The sequence below is a fragment of the Chlorocebus sabaeus genome, chromosome 25, assembly GCF_047675955.1.
Source record: "Chlorocebus sabaeus isolate Y175 chromosome 25, mChlSab1.0.hap1, whole genome shotgun sequence".
Lineage (NCBI taxonomy): Eukaryota > Metazoa > Chordata > Mammalia > Primates > Cercopithecidae > Chlorocebus > Chlorocebus sabaeus.
This window is the reverse complement of record NC_132928.1, coordinates 45,038,381-45,059,760: the sequence shown is the minus strand read 5'-3', so window position 1 is coordinate 45,059,760 and position 21,380 is coordinate 45,038,381. Positions and strand designations below refer to the sequence as shown.

The following is a 21,380-nucleotide window of genomic DNA, read 5'->3' as shown; positions in this document are numbered from 1 at the left end:
TGTGTGTGTGTGTGTGTGTGTGTATGTGGAGGGAGAGAGTGAGCAAACACTGGATCATACTTTATATACAATTCTAGAGTTTTATTCACTTACCATTACCTTTGTGCATGTTACTGACTTGTTGAAAACCCTTCAGTGATTTCTTAGAACAAGGTCCAAAATCTTTACTTTAGCCCACAAACTTGGGTTTCTACAGCCTAAAATGTCCCCAGAATTCACTCCCCTGAGGATAAAATGAAAGTTTAAAAAAAAAAAAAAAAAGGAAAACAGAGTGATAAATATCAAGACATAAAAGTATAAAGATATGCACAGTGATTCTAAAAATTCAAATTAAAACTAAACCAGAATATTTACATATTTTATTAAATCTTTACAATCAGTAATTATAATCAAATACACAATTATATACAGGATTATATACATTTTGCCCAGACTTTTACATCACAGTACATAGTTTCCCTTAGAAATATTGTATACATTTATCATCAAACAATAAAATCCAACAACAGTAGTGTTACAGCACCTGTTAGTACAGACATCTTTTTCATAAATTACATCATAAGAAAATATACGGCTGTAAATTGGGCTTTTAAAAATGTCTTTTATAAAATCTGAACATACAATATTTCATTCACAGAATGTTTTTTTTTTTCTATGTTCTGACTGAAGCCTTGTGCATAAAACGACCGGCTGGACTATTTACTAAATTCTACCCCCCCTTCTCTAAAATTATAAGCAGTATTTGAATTACTTATGCTGAGCTTTCTTCATGATGAATTTGGCATGGGGTTTGGTGAGAGAACAAATGTTGGCTTTACTATAAAAAGGTTGTGTGATGGTAATTTAAATTTTAAAAACTTCTTGAGAGAGTAATTATATTAGTGAAGTTAAAATCAGAAAGTGTACAATTTTTCATTTTACTAATACTGTAAAGAAAAAGGGAGATATATAATGCCAAGAGTTAATTTGTTCTGAAACAATTATACTCTTTTTGGAAGCCTATTACAATTTAAGAAGAAAAAAGAAAACCTGCCCAACAAAATATCCCATACCAAACATATCTAGTAAATTACAATTCTTTCACACTTAAAACTTTATGGGAAAAGTATTGCAAATAAGGGCATATCATTTCAATGAACTTTTATATGCAGAAAAAAACTCTAGCTATTTTTAGTAGGTAAACGGGTTTTTAAAACTTGAAAATACCTGAATTAAATACTTGCTCTAATATCTCTTAACTTGCAGCTAAAATCCTTACTTGATTCCAGATTTGTAAACATTATATAAATCTTTCTTACTCAAACAATTTTATGGCTGTGGTGATCACTTCAGCTATATTTCTAAGCAGTCAACATTTAACTGAGGTAGACCAGATGTTTCTAAATTGGGGTTTCATAGAATCCCCTGAATCTTTAGCAAGTTACTAAAATGTCTATAAAAGGTAACTAAAAAACAAAACATTAAAAAAAAAAAAACAACTAATGCCTTTGGAATTTTTAATGAACTAAAAAACTACTTTGTGGCAGTATGTCAAGTAAGTAAATGAATGTAGAGTCAATTACAACGTTGGAGTTTTTCAGACGAACATTATATCCTCTTTTTTTAACTCGGGAAATACTGAGTATAATTCCTTCTGGGTATTAAGAAAAATTGGTTAAATTTTTTCCTTTTCTTTTTTTTTTTTTTTTGTGTTTAAGGATTTACTTTTCTAAACAAGTGAACGATTTGCTTCTAAGCGTCGATGAGGCAACACCTCCCTCTAATGGCCAAAGGAAGAGAGTGGCAGTAAGCTGACTTTTCCAATGTGTCACACAATCCTTCATGTCATTAAGTTCTCCTTGTTGGAAAAGAAATTAGGTTGTTTTGATAACTTAAAAAAGTTAGATTTAGACAACAATGGCTTTCAGCTACAAATACAAAATCAAATCCATGTATATAAGGCTTCTGTAATCAATGTCTTAGAGGAACATCTGCTCATTTTCTCCAAGCCCCAGTCCTACAAATCAAGGCAAGTCAAGTAATTAAGCTTCAGCTATTTTGGCAGCTTGCAATTAAAATGAACAAAGCACTATGTCTATCCTTCCATATACTGTATATATTATAGTTCTATCTTGTTACATCAAATCTCACATGCAGAGAGACTAAAAATATCCATTTTGGTTTCAGGTATAATTAAAAGCCAATAAGGGTCTTGCATACTATTCTTTTTCCCCCTCCCCAAAATGAATTCTCCATTAGATTTACTACTCCCTGACTCAATTATATTTACCTGGAATATCTGAATGCAGGTATTTATCCTCTCAGAAAAGAATATGTTTACCTGGGATCTAAACATACTGTACACGAATATACATAACTACAATACAGCACTGCTGCTTTTAACAGCTCCACTTACAGCTCACCAGTACCTCACAACCGTGTTTTAGGAAAAAGTTTTGTGTACTGTTATGGTAAAGAGAAGAAAATTACGTCTCTTAAATATTCCTTTAGAACTGATTCAGGCAAGTTTTAAAAATAAATAAAATGAATAAAGCCATGATTTCAACTATAGGGCTGTCTACAGGCATCAACAACAAAATTTAAAAATTTTTTAAACTTAAATGTGGCCAGCACCAGACTACAATGACAACAACCAAAAAAAAAAGGGGGGTTGGGGGATTCTTATTAAGCTATATGGCTATATGGCTAGTTGTTATTGTACTTTTTTTTTAAACACAGGTCACCATAGACTAATTTTCAAGTCCATATCAGAAGGAATATCTGTTAAAAACAAAAACCATGATTCAACGGAAAATGTGACAGACTCCTTAGGTGCAACTTTAGAAACCTAAGTTTCAAAGGAGAAAAACAGTAGTTACTCCAGGAATTTTAAATCACTAACCACAGTTTTATCATGGCTCTGTAAGATAGAAAAATGGAACAAAATGTATATAGCTGTTGGCGATATGAGCCTTGTGGCTCAAATTGCATACCAAACATGGGATGGAGTAAGGCTGATGGCTAGAGGTAATCACCTCTAAGAGAAATGAACTGGAAAAGATTTATAATCTACCCTACAAGGATATAATGCTAGGTTCCATTTCAGAGTAGTCATAGCTTTCCCTATGGAAGGCCCAATGGGAGGTTCATATTGCAACATTATCGTTTCTCCCTTACTCCATTTTTCAGAAGTATTAAGTAAGCAATCTCCACAATATATTATATGACCTTTTTACCTGGTCCCACTGATTAGTCTTTATGCAGAGAACTCACTGAGAAAATACACTGGCTTCACCTTTGGTTTAAATAAAAAGGACATTGTTAAGAAGGAAAAAAAATCAAGTCATCTTGATCATTTGTCACTAAATGAAACAAGAGAAAGCGATAAGCAAAGACTGTTTTCACCATAAATGCATTTGCTTCATAACCATTTAGGTCACTTAGAGTGTTTTGTGAAGGCAGCATAATCAGAATGCCACAATACTCGGATGCATCTTCCCGAAAGAGCCTCTAACCCCCAAACCAAGAAAGGCAAGCTTCCTTTAATTAGAAGGCTATCCAAACTTCGATTCCCCACTCCACTACTAAATGAATTTTGTTTCTTGTCTATGCAGAGACTACAGAAACCTGCTTCCCAGGAATGCTCAGTCATCTTTCCCTGGCCTGAGGTGTTGCAGGGTGGTGCAATGCTGCATTGGAAGGGGGAACTGTGGATTTCCATTTTTGATGTGACAGTTTTAAACAAGGTCAATTCTAACACAGTATGCTCCAGATTCCTACCATAACTACACCAGTCAGAACGTGGTTGTTCATCACCATACTTAAAGCCTCCCATTAGAAAGCCTGCTTAGTATTAGGGTGTCTATTAACCACACACAGTTTACCTTTTCTTTTTAAATACCTACCAACAGATTGTTTAGCAAGTCATAGCTCATCCTTCTCCATCATTTCAAATGCTTCTATATCTTCATTCCAGTCTGCTAATATGGAGTCTATAGGCTGGACCTTTTTACCCCAGCTAACATTAGGATTGGAATCTTCCTCAGTTTCTGATTGTTCTTGAAGCTGGTTATCTAAATCTGTACATTCACCATTAAGATTTGTAGTCTCATGGTTTTCTGTGGGATTAGAAGTCTGTTCAGAAGGGGAAATGCTTGCAGCATTGTCCATATCTGCTGGAGATAATGATTCTGGGTGAGAGTTTAGAGAATTTTCCTCAGAAGACTCTTGATCAACCAAATCAACCTCCTGAGAACTTGATGAAATCTGTTCAGCACTCTGATTCTGAGAATCATTTTCAGAGGATGGTTGTTCTTCATTTTCCATTTCAGGATCTGTGTAAGAAACAAACAAACCTCACGCTACTTCTCTAAAAAAAATGTACTATTACACTTTCCAAAGCATATTGGTTTTTGCAAGAAGATGAAATAAAAAGTGAAACAGAATCATGTTAATGCAGAACAGTGAGCATCAGCACTGAAATGAAGACTGTCTTTATGCAGTCACATTTTCCTATAGATTCACTGTGCAAAATGTGTATTAGAAAATAAACGTTCTTCCAAACTGGAAGGAATGACAATAACTAAGACTGACATGAGTGGACATGAGTAAGCCAAGAAGTAAACTAACCAATAATAATATTAAAATATACAGAGATTTGCAATGTATGGCTAAAATTTATTAGATACCTAAAGCTTACACATGAGAACATATTAAACAGAATCAATTTTAAACTGCATATATCATTGCAATATTTTTAAATAATATTCCTTTGAAAAGTGAAATTCCTACTCAGTAAGCCATAAAGATGCAGATAACATAGATTTTTTTGAATGACTAAGGATATTAATGTGATTGATCAGAAATATTTTCACAAGACAAGAACTGAGATTATTTACAAAATTCTATTACTGTAGGTCTATGAATTGTAAGATACAGTCATTCTAAAATCCACTGGAAGGCTGAAGAGTGGGTTAAACCTCTTATAATGAACACACAGTGAAACCACTAGAGGCATTTTATTTAGGGTTCCTACAAGAAAGTGCTTAAATAGCATCGACGCCTACATGCTACATCCTGTTCAGTCTCTGCCTCTGTGATGCAGTTGGCCAGCAAATCTCTTCCAAGTGATCATTCTGCATAGTGCTAGGGATAAAATGAGGGGCAACACCAAATGCTATACCTGCCCTTATGGGTCTTATAGTCCAATAGGGGAAAAAGATGTTTATTATACAAATAATCACGGAAAATAAATAGAAAACTCAACTGTGACATGTTACAAAAGAGAGATAAGGATGTTGGATGCTCAAGTCCCTTATGTAAAATGACACAGCATTTGCATATAACTGACACACATCCTCCCATGTACCTTAAATCATCTCTAGATTATAATACCTAATACAATATAAATGTTACACAAATCACTGGTATACTGTATTGTTTGGAGAGTAATGACAAGAAAAAAAAGTCCATGTATATTCAACATAGATGCTTTTTCCTTCTTGAATAATTCCTGTCCACGGTTGGTTGAAACCATGGGTGCAGAACCCACAGACACAGAGTGACAACTGTAAGGAGATTTGAGAAGTTCCTTCAGAAAGTGACACTTGAGCTGAGCTTTAAGTACAAGGTAATATGTCAAAGAAGGGAGGGAAGAGGATTTATTTAAAAAACAGAAAAACCAAAGGAAACGCAGACATGCAGGAAGGGGTGGGTGGGTACCATTGGGACACAGAAAACAATTCCCCAGAATATGGTGCTTCCGCATGCTGAATGCTTGGACAACTGAAAGGTCTCAGAAAGAAGCCTCAGATTCGAAGTCTGTCTCTGACGTTCCCCTGCCTCCCTGTCTCTCTGATCCTCTTTCCTGAAGCAACTGGGGGGATTCTCTCTGGAATTTTCTTATCTAAGGAAGCTTCTTTTGAAACAAAATGAAATTGTCTCTAGAATCCCTCCCTAGGACTCTCATCAAATAACCAGAAAAAAATGAGCCATCAGAGAAGAGCAGAGACTGCACGTCCTCACCACACCCAGAGAGACTTTTCTTCTGTTCTTCTGGGGACAGCTCCGAGAGATTAACTGGGGGACTTTATCTAGATACTATGCAAAGAGAATCCTTTACCAATCATTGTCTGCGCATTGGGCCTCTTCATTCCCTAGTATTCCTCTTCCCTAAGAAGAGGGTATTTAAGCTTCAACCACCTGTCCCCTTTCATATTCTGTATGGCTCCTGTGCACACACGTACACATAATAAAATTATTACGCTTTTCTCTTGTTAACCTGTTTAACAGGGGTGTCAGCTATAACCCTTTATAATGGGGAGGAAAGGGAACACCCCTTTCTGCCCCTACATCGCACATATATTCACCCCGATGAGGTGGGATTACCTGACTCTGAAACTTTACATTCTTAGGGTTTTTTTCTTGGTCGGGGGGAGGGGGATTGGAGGGGTGGATTGAGGAGTTCCACACAATCTCTGTCTTCTAAGCTGTGAAAAAGGTACAATTTAATTAGGCAATTAGGGAAACCAATGGTGCGGACCAAAGAAAGAAGGTAGCTGGCTACTTACAGCTTATTTATCCTAGGTTCCCTAAATTCAAGAGAGAACAAAAAGAAAAACCTCCAAATTTCTTTCTAGATTGTATTATTCCAGATTAGAAAGAGAGGAAAAGGTGTAGGGTTGTTTTACCTGGTAATGAAGATTGTGCTTGTGATCAAAAACTCTCCTAGGGTTACATATACAATATTATTTTGGGACTGTAGCTAATGCAATCGGACAAGAAAGTAGAATAATCAATGTAAATATAGAAAAAGATCAAATTATTTGTATTTTCAGATTGTGATCATATACTGTCAAAGCAACTCTAATGAAAAAAAAAACTATTAGAATTGATAAAAGAATTTGGTAAGAAGACTATGCAAATACCAATAACTCCTTTGTAGTAACAATAACTAGCTAAAAATATAATCATTAAACCTTTTCATAATAAAAATAAAAGCTACAAAATATAGAATTAAATTTATTGTAAAAGGTATAAGACCCATATTGCTTAATACTATAAAATCATAATGAGAACACAAAACAAGATTTGATTAAATTTATAGGTATATTCTTAAATGAAAAGTCTTAATATTTAGCATTTTCCTAACTTATATGTAAAGTATGCAATTATATAATTTCAAAACGAATCTCATTTGTACTTCTTGTTTTTGTTTTAGAACCAGATACAATTAATTTAAAGTTTCTAGGGAACAGCATATATCAAAGAGAAGTCAAGAAACTCTAAGAAGAATCAGCGAGGGGAGAATTGCCCTATCAGAGAATAAAATTTACTCAAAACAGCAAACTGTTTTATTATTGGCACAGGAATAAACAGATTAGTAGAACAGAAGGGTAAGCCTAGAAGCAGATCCAACTATGCAAGAATATTTGATATATAGCAAAGATGGCAGTTTAACTGAAGGAGAAATTAGTGGTTTGCTTCATAAATGGTATTTAGAAACTGACAACTCAATTGGAAAGTAAGACTCCTAACTTATGTTTTAAAATTCCATATGATTTAGAGACCAAAATGTAAAATATTGTAAAAATGCCAGAAGAATTTAGGAAAATATTATGTAAAAAGAGGATGGAGTGATCTTCTTAAGTGAGACAGGAGACCCAGGAGCCTTAAAGGAATTATGATTTCTGATTACATAAAAATGTTATGAAAGTTACATGAACAAAGTGAAAAGATGACATGTTGGGAAAATTGTGTGTGTGTGTATGTATGTGTGTGTAACCTCTGTCTCTATAAGTGTGTCTTTTCTAGATAATTTACAGAACCTCTATTTCTTTATGAGTATGCATGTAAATATAGGAAAAGAAATGCACAGACAGACAGAGAGGTCCTATAAAATATCTAGAAAAGACACACAATCTTATTTAAAGAAGGCAAAATGTATGACTAGGCAATCCATAAGGAGAAAAAACAAAAAATATACCTATAAAGGGAAATATGCTGACTAAAATAAGAAGAAACATGTACTTTCATATCTTGCTGGAAGGGATGTGAATTGCTACAAGCTTTTTTGGAATGCATCTTGTAACATCCATTAAAATGAAAAAGACCCATATCCTTTCTGCCAGCATTCCATTTTAGTAAATCTCAAAATTCTAGAAAAAAGTATGCATATCTAAGAAGATATGTACAAGAACATTACCTACACCATTGTATACAGTGGCAAAACAAAAACCTGGAAATAATCTGGATGCCTAATAGTGACATGGTTAAATAAATCAGGGTACTGTCATAATACAAAATATAATGTAGCTTTCAAGAGAATAAGTTATGCTATCCTACTAGCTTGGAGGAATGTCTTTAATATAGCTTTAACTGTAAAAGGCAAGTTACTGAATGATACATATATTTAGAAATGTATAAAGCACGGAGAAAAATATAAAAGACTACACATCAAACTGTTAACATTGGTTGGTTATCTCGGAAAGATGAGAGATTATTTAAAAGCTTTTAATACACCTCTGGATTGTTTAATTTGTTACAAGTTTAATTTTATAAAGTTTCCAAAAAGATACCAATAACTATTCTATGCAGCGCTATAGGAAAGTCACCCAGGGCCAACTAAATGTAAATGCAGAGAAGCAGAGAGAGAGAGAGAAGAACTTTGAAGAAAATGCCCATAGAAGAATAGATTTTGGTTTTTGCAAGCTGAAGGAGCTATAGAACTAGAAATAAAAGCGACAATCAGGAAAGTAAAAATGGCAGTTAGGGAACTACAAAAACATAGAAGAGTTAAAGTCTGCCAGATTGCTACAAATCTTGATCCTAAGGTGCCTGTTTTCACCAGTATGTGAGATCAAAGTCCTAAGAGCAGAACAGCCACAATATTAAATTCAGGAATGGTACATCAGAAACACAGAAAGAAATAAGGGAGAAACTCTCAAAATACAAAGGAAAAAAACCAGTATGCTTTAATAATGAAAGGGGAAGAGAACCTTGGTAAAGACTTAGAGATTGGATATTATACAATCATTCATTCATTCATTCATTCATCTGTACATTAAATATTTACTGAAAGCAAGGAATATAGCGATAAGACGCAGGTAAAGAACTATTTAAGTATCATAATACTTAAATAGTTCTTTAATTTTACCTAGGAGAATTCCTAGAGAATTCCTAGGAGAATTTTACCCAGGAGAATTAAGAAAATCTTAATTTTACCTAGGAGAATTAAGAAAAATTTCATCAAGAAGGTGGAATTTGAAATTTAGGATGTCTAAATGTTCTTACAGAGGAAACAGGGATTGATAGGGAACTTCCAGAAAAAGGGAAGAGATGGTGCAAATGTGAAAATGCATGAGAAAACATGCCTTGGTTGGAGAAGGGAAGGTTAAGTATCAATTCTGCCAAGAAGAATGTTTCAGATGTTTCTCTCCAGGTAGAGTTCATCGGCGTATGTACTAGATTTTTCTCCTAGGAATCAAATCCTTTCCAACAGCAACTTAAAGTCTGTGGTTCAACTGTAGAACAGATTCATCCCAATCAAGTTCAGTGGGGGATAATCAGGAAGAGTGACCCTGCCTGACTTAAATCAGAGCATTGCAAAGGATGGAACCTTTTTTTCCCCCTCCTCCATTTTCTCTGTCTGGCTCTTTACCAGACAGACACAAATAGAGTGGCTTGAAAGCATTTGTCTAGAGCCCTTAAGGCGCGATAGGCTTACCCTCTAAGGTGCAAGCATGACAATATACTGGAACTTAAAAATGCTGATGTTTTTTCCCCGTGAGAAATACTACTGAAAAAAGGAAATTTACTCTTAATTGTAAACTGCTTCAATTTGGACCTAAAGGTAACAACACATTGCCTTTGTTTGTGGGCACAGGGTTGGAATAATTAAGAACCTTTACGAACTGAAATTTTGGAAAACTGAAACGCTGAGCGATATGATGCTGAAAATTCTGTTCAACAATAGACTGTGGATAGCTTAACTTTCAGGAGTGTCACAGGTTTGACCTCAGGAAGCAACATCACTTGATAAAATGCTAATGCTTTTTAGCTTCTAAAGAAGAATGTGTGTTAAGATAAACAGAAAATTTCTGCTAGCAGAACAGTTTCAGATATGTCTATATGGCATGGACTTATCAGAGTAAGAAGACAGGAGTGAAGGCTTTTTAGGGGCTTCTGTTTTCTGTATTAATATAAGAAAAGGACTGCTTAATCAGCACTGTGTGACTTCATAAGGAAAAACATGTATTGTGGAATGAGATTTCTAGAAAAGGCAATCTGGAGAACATTTTATTGTTCAGATTTTAAGGATGTTATTTACTGCACTTATATAATCTGTTAACTAGTATCCGTGATGGTACAATATGGCCTGATACATAGCTGGGAGACAGAAGAGGGGTGCTTTCTGAATCTTGTTCAGTATTTCTCAAAGTGTAGCTGAGGAAGCAGCTACAACACAATCACCTGGGATGTTTACTTGAAGTTTCAGATTCTGATTCCCAATCAGAAAGTCTGAATCAGAAAGTCTGATTCAATATTTGGAGCAGGACTCAGGAGCCAACACTTTTAATAAGTGATATCTGTTGATTCTGATGCAGGGGAGAAACACTGATGTATGTGGTAATGATATAGGACAAGTGATAACCACTACAGACTGTGTAGTCTCTTAGGATATTATCCTAAGTGAATAAATTTGTTGATTTCATAACACTATTATCACTGATTTGTTACATTAATAAATATTAACAATTATACTGTATCTTCTTGCTAATATAGCTGTACAGTTCTATAAAGAGCTATTACACAAAAAAGTGGCTTTTCAATACTTACATCAAAAGATCACTCTATAACAATCACAGTTCAGTAAATTTATAGACTAAACTTTTCAAAAAAATATCTTTTAAATAATGCCCTTTTAATGCAAGGTCCTTAAGGGGATACTGTTCACCAAGAATTTTTATTTTCTGGTAGAATTAATCATGTCTCATACCCTTTCTCTGGTATAAGAAACACATGCTTTACCATACTCCTATAGTCCTAACCCATGTACCACACACACACACGAGCTTTTAAAACAAGTCAAAACTTTAAATATTTTACATTGTGTTCAAATAAAAAGTGATCAAAATAATAAATACCAAAACAACAATGCCTTTGTTAGAGTGACTCTCGTATGGACACAGACACAGAATTCATCTATTATATGGGATGTATAATTATTAGAATTTGTTACAACAGGATCGATTAAAAATTATGTGACAGCTGACTAGACATGAAAATAATCTAATTATGTTACACAAGATATTATCATGGTATCCACTGAAACAAAATTATATATGTACTTGTGTGTGTACACACACACAATACATATATACATATATAATTTAAGGCTTGTTAATGCAAGATACTTACTACTATTAATAATGTAGCTTGGAATCATTTTACCTTTTAATATTGCTGCTGAAATTCCAGTGGTGGCACAAAATAGGAGGGAAAAAAACAAATGCATTAAAGAGTTACATGAAATAATAAAAAGTTACATGAAATAATAATTTGCCTATGTTAGATGTGCCTAAATGCATATATGTAGGCAAGAAGATTTGAGTTTAGAAAAGGGCCCAGGAAAAAAGAAATCAGGTATACAGAGGATTTAAGATTAGAAAACCTTTGTATTCTGTTCTGTTTCCATCTATACATTGTTATATACAACCTACTGCTCACTCCATTGCTCTTAAATAATTGACATTTCAAAGACTCAAAGAAGAATAAAGCAATACAAGAAGACAAAACTAGGCTAGCATGATTATGCTAGCATAAGTATCACCAAACTTTTTTTTTTTTTTTAAATGTCCCACTTGGAAGTCACACAGAATTGAATCAGTTTCCTACATATCTATTAAACACCCCAGGGGATGTCACAACTCTGTACTATTATACAACTTCATCTATTTAAGGGTATGGGAGAACTTTAGCTCTCTCTTCACGTCTCTCCAGCAGACAGGAAAGACTGCTACCACGAGCAAGATCTGAAGGCTCACCTTCCCTCATTTCTCCTCTATCCTTGGGTGTGAAACTATGTAAGAATACCACGAAGGCCTTGCATTTATATAGTAATCTGGGTTTCAAAGAGATTTCAAATTACTAACAAACATTTTGGCCTGCAGAGGACTATCTACTCTCATAAATTAAGACATGCTATCTTGTTTTTCAGAAACAGCCATTTGTAACTCTTACAAATATCCATGTGATAGACTTAGATCTCATTGGGAAGAAGCTGCTAGATTTCTATTGCCTTCACCAAGACAGCAGTCATTTGATTACAGGTGGCCTGTTGAGACCAACTACTATCATACTGTATACAACATTCTATACATGTCTTCTTATTCCTTATAAAAGACATGTAAGATGTAGTATCAGTGAAATCACATGGTGAACATTTCCGGATGTTAAAATGGCTTTCCTGAAGTAGTCTCTTGTATTTTTATCACCTGAACAGACTCATGGCAAAAATTACAAATTACACATAAAAACATATTTCTAAAAACATCCTAACTCAGAAAACAAAGCAAAATAAATGTTTTATTATTCTTATTTCCAAAACAAAAATATATTTTGAAATTATCTTCTAAAAATTTTACTTGTTTTCCCAGTGAACCTCAAAAAAAATTTTTTTGTGACTCATTCTTTTCAAACTAGCAAAATTAATACTAAGCTGCATAAAAAAACAAATGGTATTTGACTCTTACCTCGATCTTTTGCTTTATCAGAAAGGAGCACTTCTACCTCCTCATATTCCCGGATGGCATCCAGGATGATACTTCCTTCTTTGCTGAATAAGAACAGCATGGGGATCTTGATGTCATCCGTATCCTTTCCATCACCTGCCATCTGGAACAGAGGGGCAGTATCACTGCTGCTCCCCTCATTGTCATCTAGCCAGAAAATAAATACAGCAAACATCAAAACATCCAGCCATTAAAAAGATCTATCTACCAATTGTTACTGATTTTTTTACAATGACAGAATTAATTTTATGCATCGAGAACCATAAAAACCAACATAACTTTTGGACCCATTAATTATCATAGAATTGTATCCAAAGGAAATAATTCAAAAGAAGCAAAAAGCCCTATGCCCAAATAATTTTACTAAACTATTTATAATTGTAAACAACTGCATACCATTATAAGTAAGTTATAATGACCTACTTGATAGGACACACAGAATAATAATACATTAAAAAAGTAGAATACAGAATTCTATGATTATGACTATAAAAATTTCATATGCTTATGGAAAAGCCTAGAAATGAAAAAATTCAATGACTTGGATGACAGTGACAGAACTATGAATGAATTTTATTGTTGAAAATTTCCACTACTGTCATGAGTACATTGTTTTACCAAACTAAAAATGGACATTTCTTTTTTATATAATGCACACAAAGAATAATTATGACTATAGTGCTTCTTCCTCTATAAGCTAAACAGTATTGCTATTTTGCACTGGTTAAATAATAGTACTAGAACTATTAATAGTAGTAGTACTAGCAATATGCTGTGCTGTTTTACTGGAGATGATAATCACAACCACCTCCAACTCGCATGCTAGTCTCCCAGAAGAAACTGTCTGTTCTGTCTCAGGATGCTCACTCTCATAGGTCCTGCTAAGTGCAGAATGCATGACCCATCCTTTTGGTAATAATTGATTAGACAAAAGATGGCTACCTGACCCTGAGTCTCTCTGGGGGACCTCGAACTGGCACACAGAAAGACTGTTTCAGTTAGCAGGGGGAAATAGCCCAGTTAAATGACACAGACTTGAGGCTGAGGCTGCAAACTAGAATGGCCATTTTGGAACTGATGAACAAAGAGAGAGCAAGCTGGTGAGAAGCTGGAAAATGAAGCAGAATTGCAAAGAGGAGCAGGGAAGAAGAGTTCAGAAGAACCCAGAGGTAGAGATATAGAGAAAAGTGAAAAACATTCACTATCATGGATCCTGATGATTTTTAGTTCCCACTTCTACCTCCTGGTGAATCCTAGTTGTATTTGTACGGTTGAATTCATTGAAAATAATCCATTTCCATGTAGTGAAAAAACTTCCCTTCTTAAACCAACTTAATTATCTCCTGCAGTCACATGATTTCTAAGATAATTCGTACTTCTAACCCTTGCAACAAAAAACAGCTAATTCCTAATTTATTCATTTATATACAATTAAAACAAATAAAAACAAAATGCTTTGTCAGAAACAAAAAACTTAGGAGAAAGAAGTCAACACAAGAAAGTTTCTCATTAAAAATTAAATTTTTGGCTGGGCACGGTGGCTCATGGCTGTAATCCCAGCACTTTTGGAGGCCAAGGCAGACAGACCACTTGAGGCCAGGAGTTTGAGATCAACCTGGCCAACATGGCAAAATCCCTTCTCTACTAAAAATACAAAAATTAGCTGGGCGTGGTGGTGCACGTCTGTAATCCCAGCTACTCAGGAGGCTGAGGCACAAGAACTACTTGAACCTAGAGGTGGAGGTTGTAGCAAGCCGAGATCATGCCACTGCACTCTAGCCTGGGTGACAAAGCAAGACTCTGTCTCAAAAAAAAAAAAAAAAAAATTTCTGAGAGTAAGGATCATCATCTCTTATTTATCCACAGAACCCAGTATAGCATTTCCCAACTAATAGCTACCAAAAAAAAACATTTGACGGGCCGGGCTCATCTGTAATCCCAGCACTGTGGGAGGCCGAGGCAGGCGGGTAACCCAAGATCAGGCTGAAAATTCAAGACCAGTCTGGCCAATATGGAGAAACCCCGTCTCTACTAAAAAGAAAAAAAAAAAAAAATACAAAAATTAGCTGGGCGTGGTGGGGCAGGCGCCTATAATCCCAGCTACTCAGGAGACTGAGGCAGGGAGAACTGCTTGAATCTGAGAGAAGGAGGTTGCAGTGAGCAGAGATCACACCAACTGCACTCCAGCCTGGGCAATAGAGCAAGACTCCATCTCAAAACAAACAAAACAAAACAAAACAAAACAAAAATTGACAATTCTTGCATATTATAGAAGAGCGTGAGAATTAGACTTCACTGAAAAATATAAAAAAAACAAAAATACTACACAAAGAAATATTTTTAAATATTAATGTATAAGTTCTACACTTTATACTTTACATTTTCATTTTGAAGTCTTGGTAAGAAATGTTCAAAATGATAGTGATGGTTAATATACTAAATTCTACAATAAAACGAATCTAAGTGTGGGAAATACCCAAGGATAAAGAGGATGATTTAAGTCAGGGGTCGGCAAATCTCTGCTGTAACTGGCTAGATGATGAAGAAATATTTCAGGCTTTGCAGTTCTCTCCTGTAAGTACTTAACTCCATCACTGCAGTTCAAAGCAGTCATAGACAATACACAAACAAACTGGCATGACTGTGTCCCAATAAAACCTTTATTTACAAAAATGGGCCATGAGCTGGACTTGGCCTACAGTCTTGTAGTTTGCCAACTGCTGATTTAAGTCATTAAACAGGACTTCTCCTAATGTTTATTAATAAAATCCATGCATCCATTACATCAACATAAGTGTTAATATTCTGTTTTACCTGAACTTTTTTTTTTTTTTTTTTACCTGAACTATTGGGTGTGGTGTGTGTGTGGGGGGGGGGGGGGCAGGGGTGGGGACGGAAATCCAAAATGGATTTCCCTGTGAGAGAAGTTGTACAAAAGAACTCACAATCAGCATATGACCCCAGGTCTTTCCAGGTTCTTTCTGAATGTAAACTCCTATTTACTTTAAAACAGAAAAATTTATATTTCCCCTGAATGTCATAGCCTGTTTATCATTATACAAGTGATTGTCTATGAAAGATAAAAAAGCAAAACCCACTAGTTGATATATATGGGTAAGATGATTTAAAGGCGGTAATTTGTCATTTCAGTGGAAAAAGATCCAAGGGGATAAAGATCTGTTACAAATACTGTAAATACTGCTATAGTAGTACTTATCCTATGTCTGCTATTATGCCAAGAAATTTTATATATATTATCTTTAAACCTTACAATCACCTAAAATATATTTATTATCACTTCCACTGGAGCTCAAAAAATTCTACTATCATATCAAAAAATATTCTACTATTTAATCTACAGATTAAAAAACTGAAGCTGGGCCAAGGTTACACTGCAATTTTATGGTAGAGCCAGGAACTGTACTCTCATATGTCTGCCTCCAAAGCCTGCATCTTTGTGGAGTAATGGAAATTTTCAATGGCTCCCCACTGGCGGTGCCACAGTGTAATTCTTGCCCTTCAGGGGTTATGGATCTTATGGGCACATTTTCTTATCCATGGTACTGAATGTTTTTACCACTCAGTCCTACCACACCCTCACACCTAACCCCAAGTATTTTCACTGACATCAATATACAGAAACTCAAATCTAGACTTTTGAAAAAGATGTTAGATATCTAGAAATTAAGAGTCATTGGATTACCTATCCTTCATGTTGTCTAGGTGAGGTAAAAAAAAATATGACAAACTCTTTGATAAAATTTTAGAAAATAAAAGGAAAAAAATCCTAAAAATTATCTCTTCTTCAGTCAACACAATGACATGGAGAATTACTTACCAATAACAATGCCACCAATGGCTCCGGCATTCTGGATGTTGCGTGCCTTTTCTGCAAACATGCACTGTCCTCTTTGTATCAATGCGATTTTTCCCATCACCGCCTCTGGGTTAGTAAGCTCTGAACAACCATTGTATGGTTTACTGCTTGCAACAAATCCTCTTGTCTGTCAGAAATAAAAGCAACTTAAATACTTTAATCTTCTCAAATGGCAATCAAGTCATTAAACCTCAATATCTAGAGCTTTGAGAGAACTAGACTCATTTCTTTTCTAATAATATATCTAATATACATTCAGCATAAAATTTATTTTAAACATTGTGCATATCACAGTACTCAACCAATATTTCGAGTGTGCTTTGCAGTTTATAGAACATTTTTACATAAACTGCAAAATCTGTTATTTACAATGACCCTGAGCAAAGCAACACAAATAACATTTCCATTTCACACAGGGGGAAATTGAGACTCAGGTTCCGTAATTTGCTCACAATGTTAACACAATGTTATTAAGTGGTAAAGTTGGGACCTGTAGGCAGATTTACTACATTTACAATAGCTGGGAACCAATTTGAAATGATCATTGGTAACAAGAAAAGTTTTTGAAAGAGAAGAAAAAAATGGATTTAGTCTATATGAATCTGCAAGCAGTTCTTTTCCCCAGAAAAATTAAATCCACCAAGGAACTGATTTTTTTAAAGATGTTACTATAAAGATGTTTTAATATCCTTCACTCTCCTAAAATGTAAATTCCATAAGGGCATAGATCTTCAATGGTTTTGTAAACTGATACAGCAAGCAGTGAACAGAATATAGTAGGCACTTAATCAACAGCTGAATGAATCAATCAATCTACATAGCTTCTACATAGTTTAAAATACACATGAGAAAAAGTCTAAATTAGCAGTAATAGAGTGAAAAGAGCATTGGCTTTAGATTGTCGCGATACTTGGGCTCTGGTCCCAGCTCTGCAATCAATTAGTTAGACAAACTTGTAAATTGTTTAGTTACGTAAGTCTTTGTTTTCTACACTGTAACTATGTTATAACTATAGGGATGGACTAGCTTAATGATCTTCAAAGTTTGACCAGTAGAACCTCAGGGTCCCAGGCTTTCTCCAGTCACTTGAGCCAGAGCTTCTGTGCTTTTAGCTGTTTTCTACATTAAGCTCCTGATTTAGATTTTTGTTTATAGAAAGGTTTTAGTGGCTCTTAGAAAGTCTGAAAACCATTTTTAGATCAAATAAAGGTACTAAATTAGAGAAGAGACCAAGAAATTGAATAGAACCTGAATAATATTTTAGTTAGAATTCTATAAGCATGTTATATACATAAATTATGACTCAAAGTTTTCAAGATATGCTTTTACTTTACTTAAATCCAGGAGACTGACTATTTCGGGTTTTTAAATAAATTAAAACTACTAAGTTAGAGAAGAGACTAAGAAATGAGGCAATACTTAATATTTTAAATTCAGTTTCAACAACTATATTTTAAGTATACATACCTCTTTATGTTTAGACAGATCCAGCCCAAACTGAGCTGGTCCAGCAGTCAATACTACCCTGCCAAAAAATGGGTGGGAAACAATTTGTACAGCTCGTGGAGGCAGCTGCTGTTCTTTTTGTTGCTGACTTGACAATTCAATCATCTCCTGCATGAACCTCAACCCATCTTCAGCGTCAATTGAACTAGCAGCCTATGAAAAAAACAAATTCATTTTATCCTTCCTTTCTGGAAACTTCCACCAACTTTTTGATTTCCTAAAGACACTGTACTATAGTATTCTACTCTAAAACTTCTTCTTTCACTTTAGGTCACTGCCAAGTATTTATGACTTTATTTGTACTCAAAAATAATACCTTCGGAAATAATATTTCTGAAAATAACTTATCTGTAGTTTTTATCAATGCCACTTTCGCTATTCTGTAAACCACTTTTGATTCAGACTGAGAGCTGGACTTCTAGCAAATGCTCAAATGCTCATTTCGCTTATTTTCCCCACTGGCTTTCCCTCTGAAGAAATAAACCTCATACCTGACCCACACTTTCCCTCCTTGAAATAGTGAACAACCAGATTCAATTTGATTCAAAACATATGTGTCAAGCACTTATTCCATCTCAGCACTTGCCTAGGCATTGGAGAGACAGTCCTTTAAGAAGTTTGTGTCTGGAGGAGAAAGACATGTAAAGTTAGCTATGATAAAACTTCTCAAGTGGGAAAGTGGAAAAGGAGCACAGACGAGGGAACAATTGATTCCGCTTGTGTGTACCTGGGAAAGATTTAGAATGACATTTGAATTGAGTCTTAACAGAGGGAAGGTTGAAGAATGACTGACTATAATAGAAAAAAAAAGATGATTCCTGATACTTTACAGGAAAAACCAACAAGACATGATAGGAGTCAGAGGATGGAAAAGGATAGAGAGGAACTGGGAGACAGAGAAGAGTTCAAACCTGTCCTGAAATTTCCAGCTTTGATGACTTAAAGAACGATGATAGGTTTTACTGACATGGAGAACCAAAGAAGGAAACATAGGTTGAGGTGAGGGTAGAAAGATAGTAAACAAGAGAGAGATAATTCAAGTTTGGACAGATTGAGATTGAGATGCAAGACGTATGAGAGGTAGATGAAAGTTGAATTTAATAGTAAAGTTAGGAATCAGGATTAATATACATAGCTAAGAAGTCATATGTATAAAGACGATAGCTAAGCTTGTAGAAATAGGTGAGACTGTCGAAGAAGAGTATATAGAGAAAAGAATATCATCCAGATTCTTGGAAACTGTTTACATTGAGTGGTTGTGCCAAGGAGAGCTACAAAGCAATAAACAGTGAAGTAGAGAAAGAACTTTGTTGCTGAAATATCCTGGAAGCCAAGAAGGGAAAATGTTTTATGAAGGGTTCAGTCAATAGTTACAGAAAAGTCAAATCATAAAAGGATTAAGAGGTCACTTGGTGGTAATTATGCCATTGGCAGCCTAAGTAAACGCAATGTCACAAGAGATGTCACTCCCACTGAGGTCAAATAAAACATAAGGAAGAAGGAAGAATACTCTTAAAAGAAGGAAGGATGTGGCAAGAATATGGATGAGATGAAAACTTGAGGGTGTGATGAAGTTGTGGGAGGGCTGAATTTGAGATTAAGGGATACCTGAATACGGTTCTAGGTTAAAAATTATTCAGCAAACTATGTGGTTTTCTCAGAATCAATATACTAATAAGGTAAATAATTTAAAGACTTCGTGTTATAAAAACTTTCAAAGTAAAAATCAATAAAAATGTCTCAAAAAGACATGTTATTTTTCCTACGCACAGACAAATAAGTGCCTATGATGAACAAAATACTTAAGATTCAGTAGCCCTTTGGAGACTAAAATGATGTAAAACATGGAGATATGAATATTAAAACTAATTACTAGCTTTTGAAGTTATGTTGTAAATAAAAGTAAAAGGGGAAAGCCAACGGACTGAGAAACAGAAAACTTAGATTTGAGTCCTGCGTTTGATTATATTAACTTCAGCAAATTACTCAACCTATCTCTGATTTATTTAATTGATTTATACTATCAAGGAGTTGAATTAGATGACTTTCCAAGATACTTCCAAGTCCTAAAATTCTTATTCTCTCACTGTAAACAATATATTTAAAGTGTTTAGAAAGTTGAAATCCATTATCTTATTAAAGCTAATGCGACCACAGAAAGCAGGGCAGACACGGTATCTAATTAGTGTAGCAATGTCTTACTTGGATTGCATGTTGGACCAACTGGACTCTCCCATCTTTGAGGTGAATCAAACTCACCCCCATCTTCTTCAGGATTTCTAAATGCTCAGGGTTAGTGGCCATGAAATCTCTGGCTCTCAGAGGGGGTTTAGCTCCACTCCTGAAACTCTCCTCTCTGCTAAAAGTAATTACAGGCAAGGCTTTAAAAACTACAAATTAGAATTGGCAAAAAACACATGTCAAATAAAAATGACATTACTTGCAAAATTGCTAGTTTTAGAACTAGTGAAACTGGAATAACTGGAAACAAGTATTTTCTTATACATAATTTCGGTTAACAAGTGGTATAGCTTTCAAATATAACATTTTCTAGTTATAAAAGTATGTATATTATCTACATAAGGCAGTATTAGTCAACAGAACTGTAACTATTTAAAGGTACAGAACAAGTTTGCCTGGGGATTTGTTACTATTGACGTTATCCTTTAAAAACACAGATTTTTCTCCCAATATTTTAAAAGCAAATCAATACTTGTATCAGTGAATAATAACACTTATGTAAAAACAATTTTTAAAAAGTCCTTGTAATGACCTTTCTAATATAACTATTCGTCAGAAAATGAACTCATTAAGCCAAACAATTTTAACAAGATAAGTACTCCCTCAAAAACTCAAATCCAAAAAAACAAAATACACAGAAACTATAGACAAAAGGAATTTTTTTTTTTTTTTTGAGACGGAGTTTCACTCTTGTCACCTAGGCTGGAGTGCAATGGTGTGATCTTGGCTCACTGCAACCTCCACCTCCCAGGTTCAAGTGATTCTCCTGCCTCAGCTTCCCGAGTAGCTGGGATTACAAGTGCCTGCCACCATGCCTGGCTAATTTTTTGTATTTTCAGTAGAGACAGTTTCACCATGTTGGCCAGGCTGGTCTCGAACTCCTGACCTCAGGTGATCTGCCAGCCTCGGTCTCCCAAAGTCCTGAGATTACAGGTGTGAGCTATCATGCCCAGCCAGAAAATATTCGATGAAACTATTCCATGAAA

At 34.9% G+C, this 21,380-nt stretch overlaps 1 protein-coding gene across 8 annotated transcripts in view; it reads right to left on the bottom strand.

Moving 5' to 3' along the window:
* Positions 1-342: 342 nt before the first annotated feature.
* Positions 343-21,380, bottom strand: part of EDEM3 (ER degradation enhancing alpha-mannosidase like protein 3) — a 68,433-nt gene continuing 47,395 nt past the window's right edge. For 2 of the 8 annotated variants that reach the window (XM_007989190.3, XM_007989199.3), the window contains 6 exons: positions 20,356-20,512; positions 18,115-18,306; positions 16,609-16,774; positions 12,732-12,917; positions 11,398-11,445; positions 343-4,313 (listed from right to left, as the gene is read on the bottom strand). In XM_007989190.3, coding sequence (XP_007987381.1) covers positions 3,904-4,313; positions 11,398-11,445; positions 12,732-12,917; positions 16,609-16,774; positions 18,115-18,306; positions 20,356-20,512 — 1,159 coding nt within the window. In that variant the 3' untranslated portion in view covers positions 343-3,903. The remainder of the gene's footprint in view (positions 4,314-11,397; positions 11,446-12,731; positions 12,918-16,608; positions 16,775-18,114; positions 18,307-20,355; positions 20,513-21,380) is intronic. The other 6 variants (XM_037985821.2, XM_037985822.2, XM_007989191.3 and 3 more) reach the window with 6 other exon arrangements.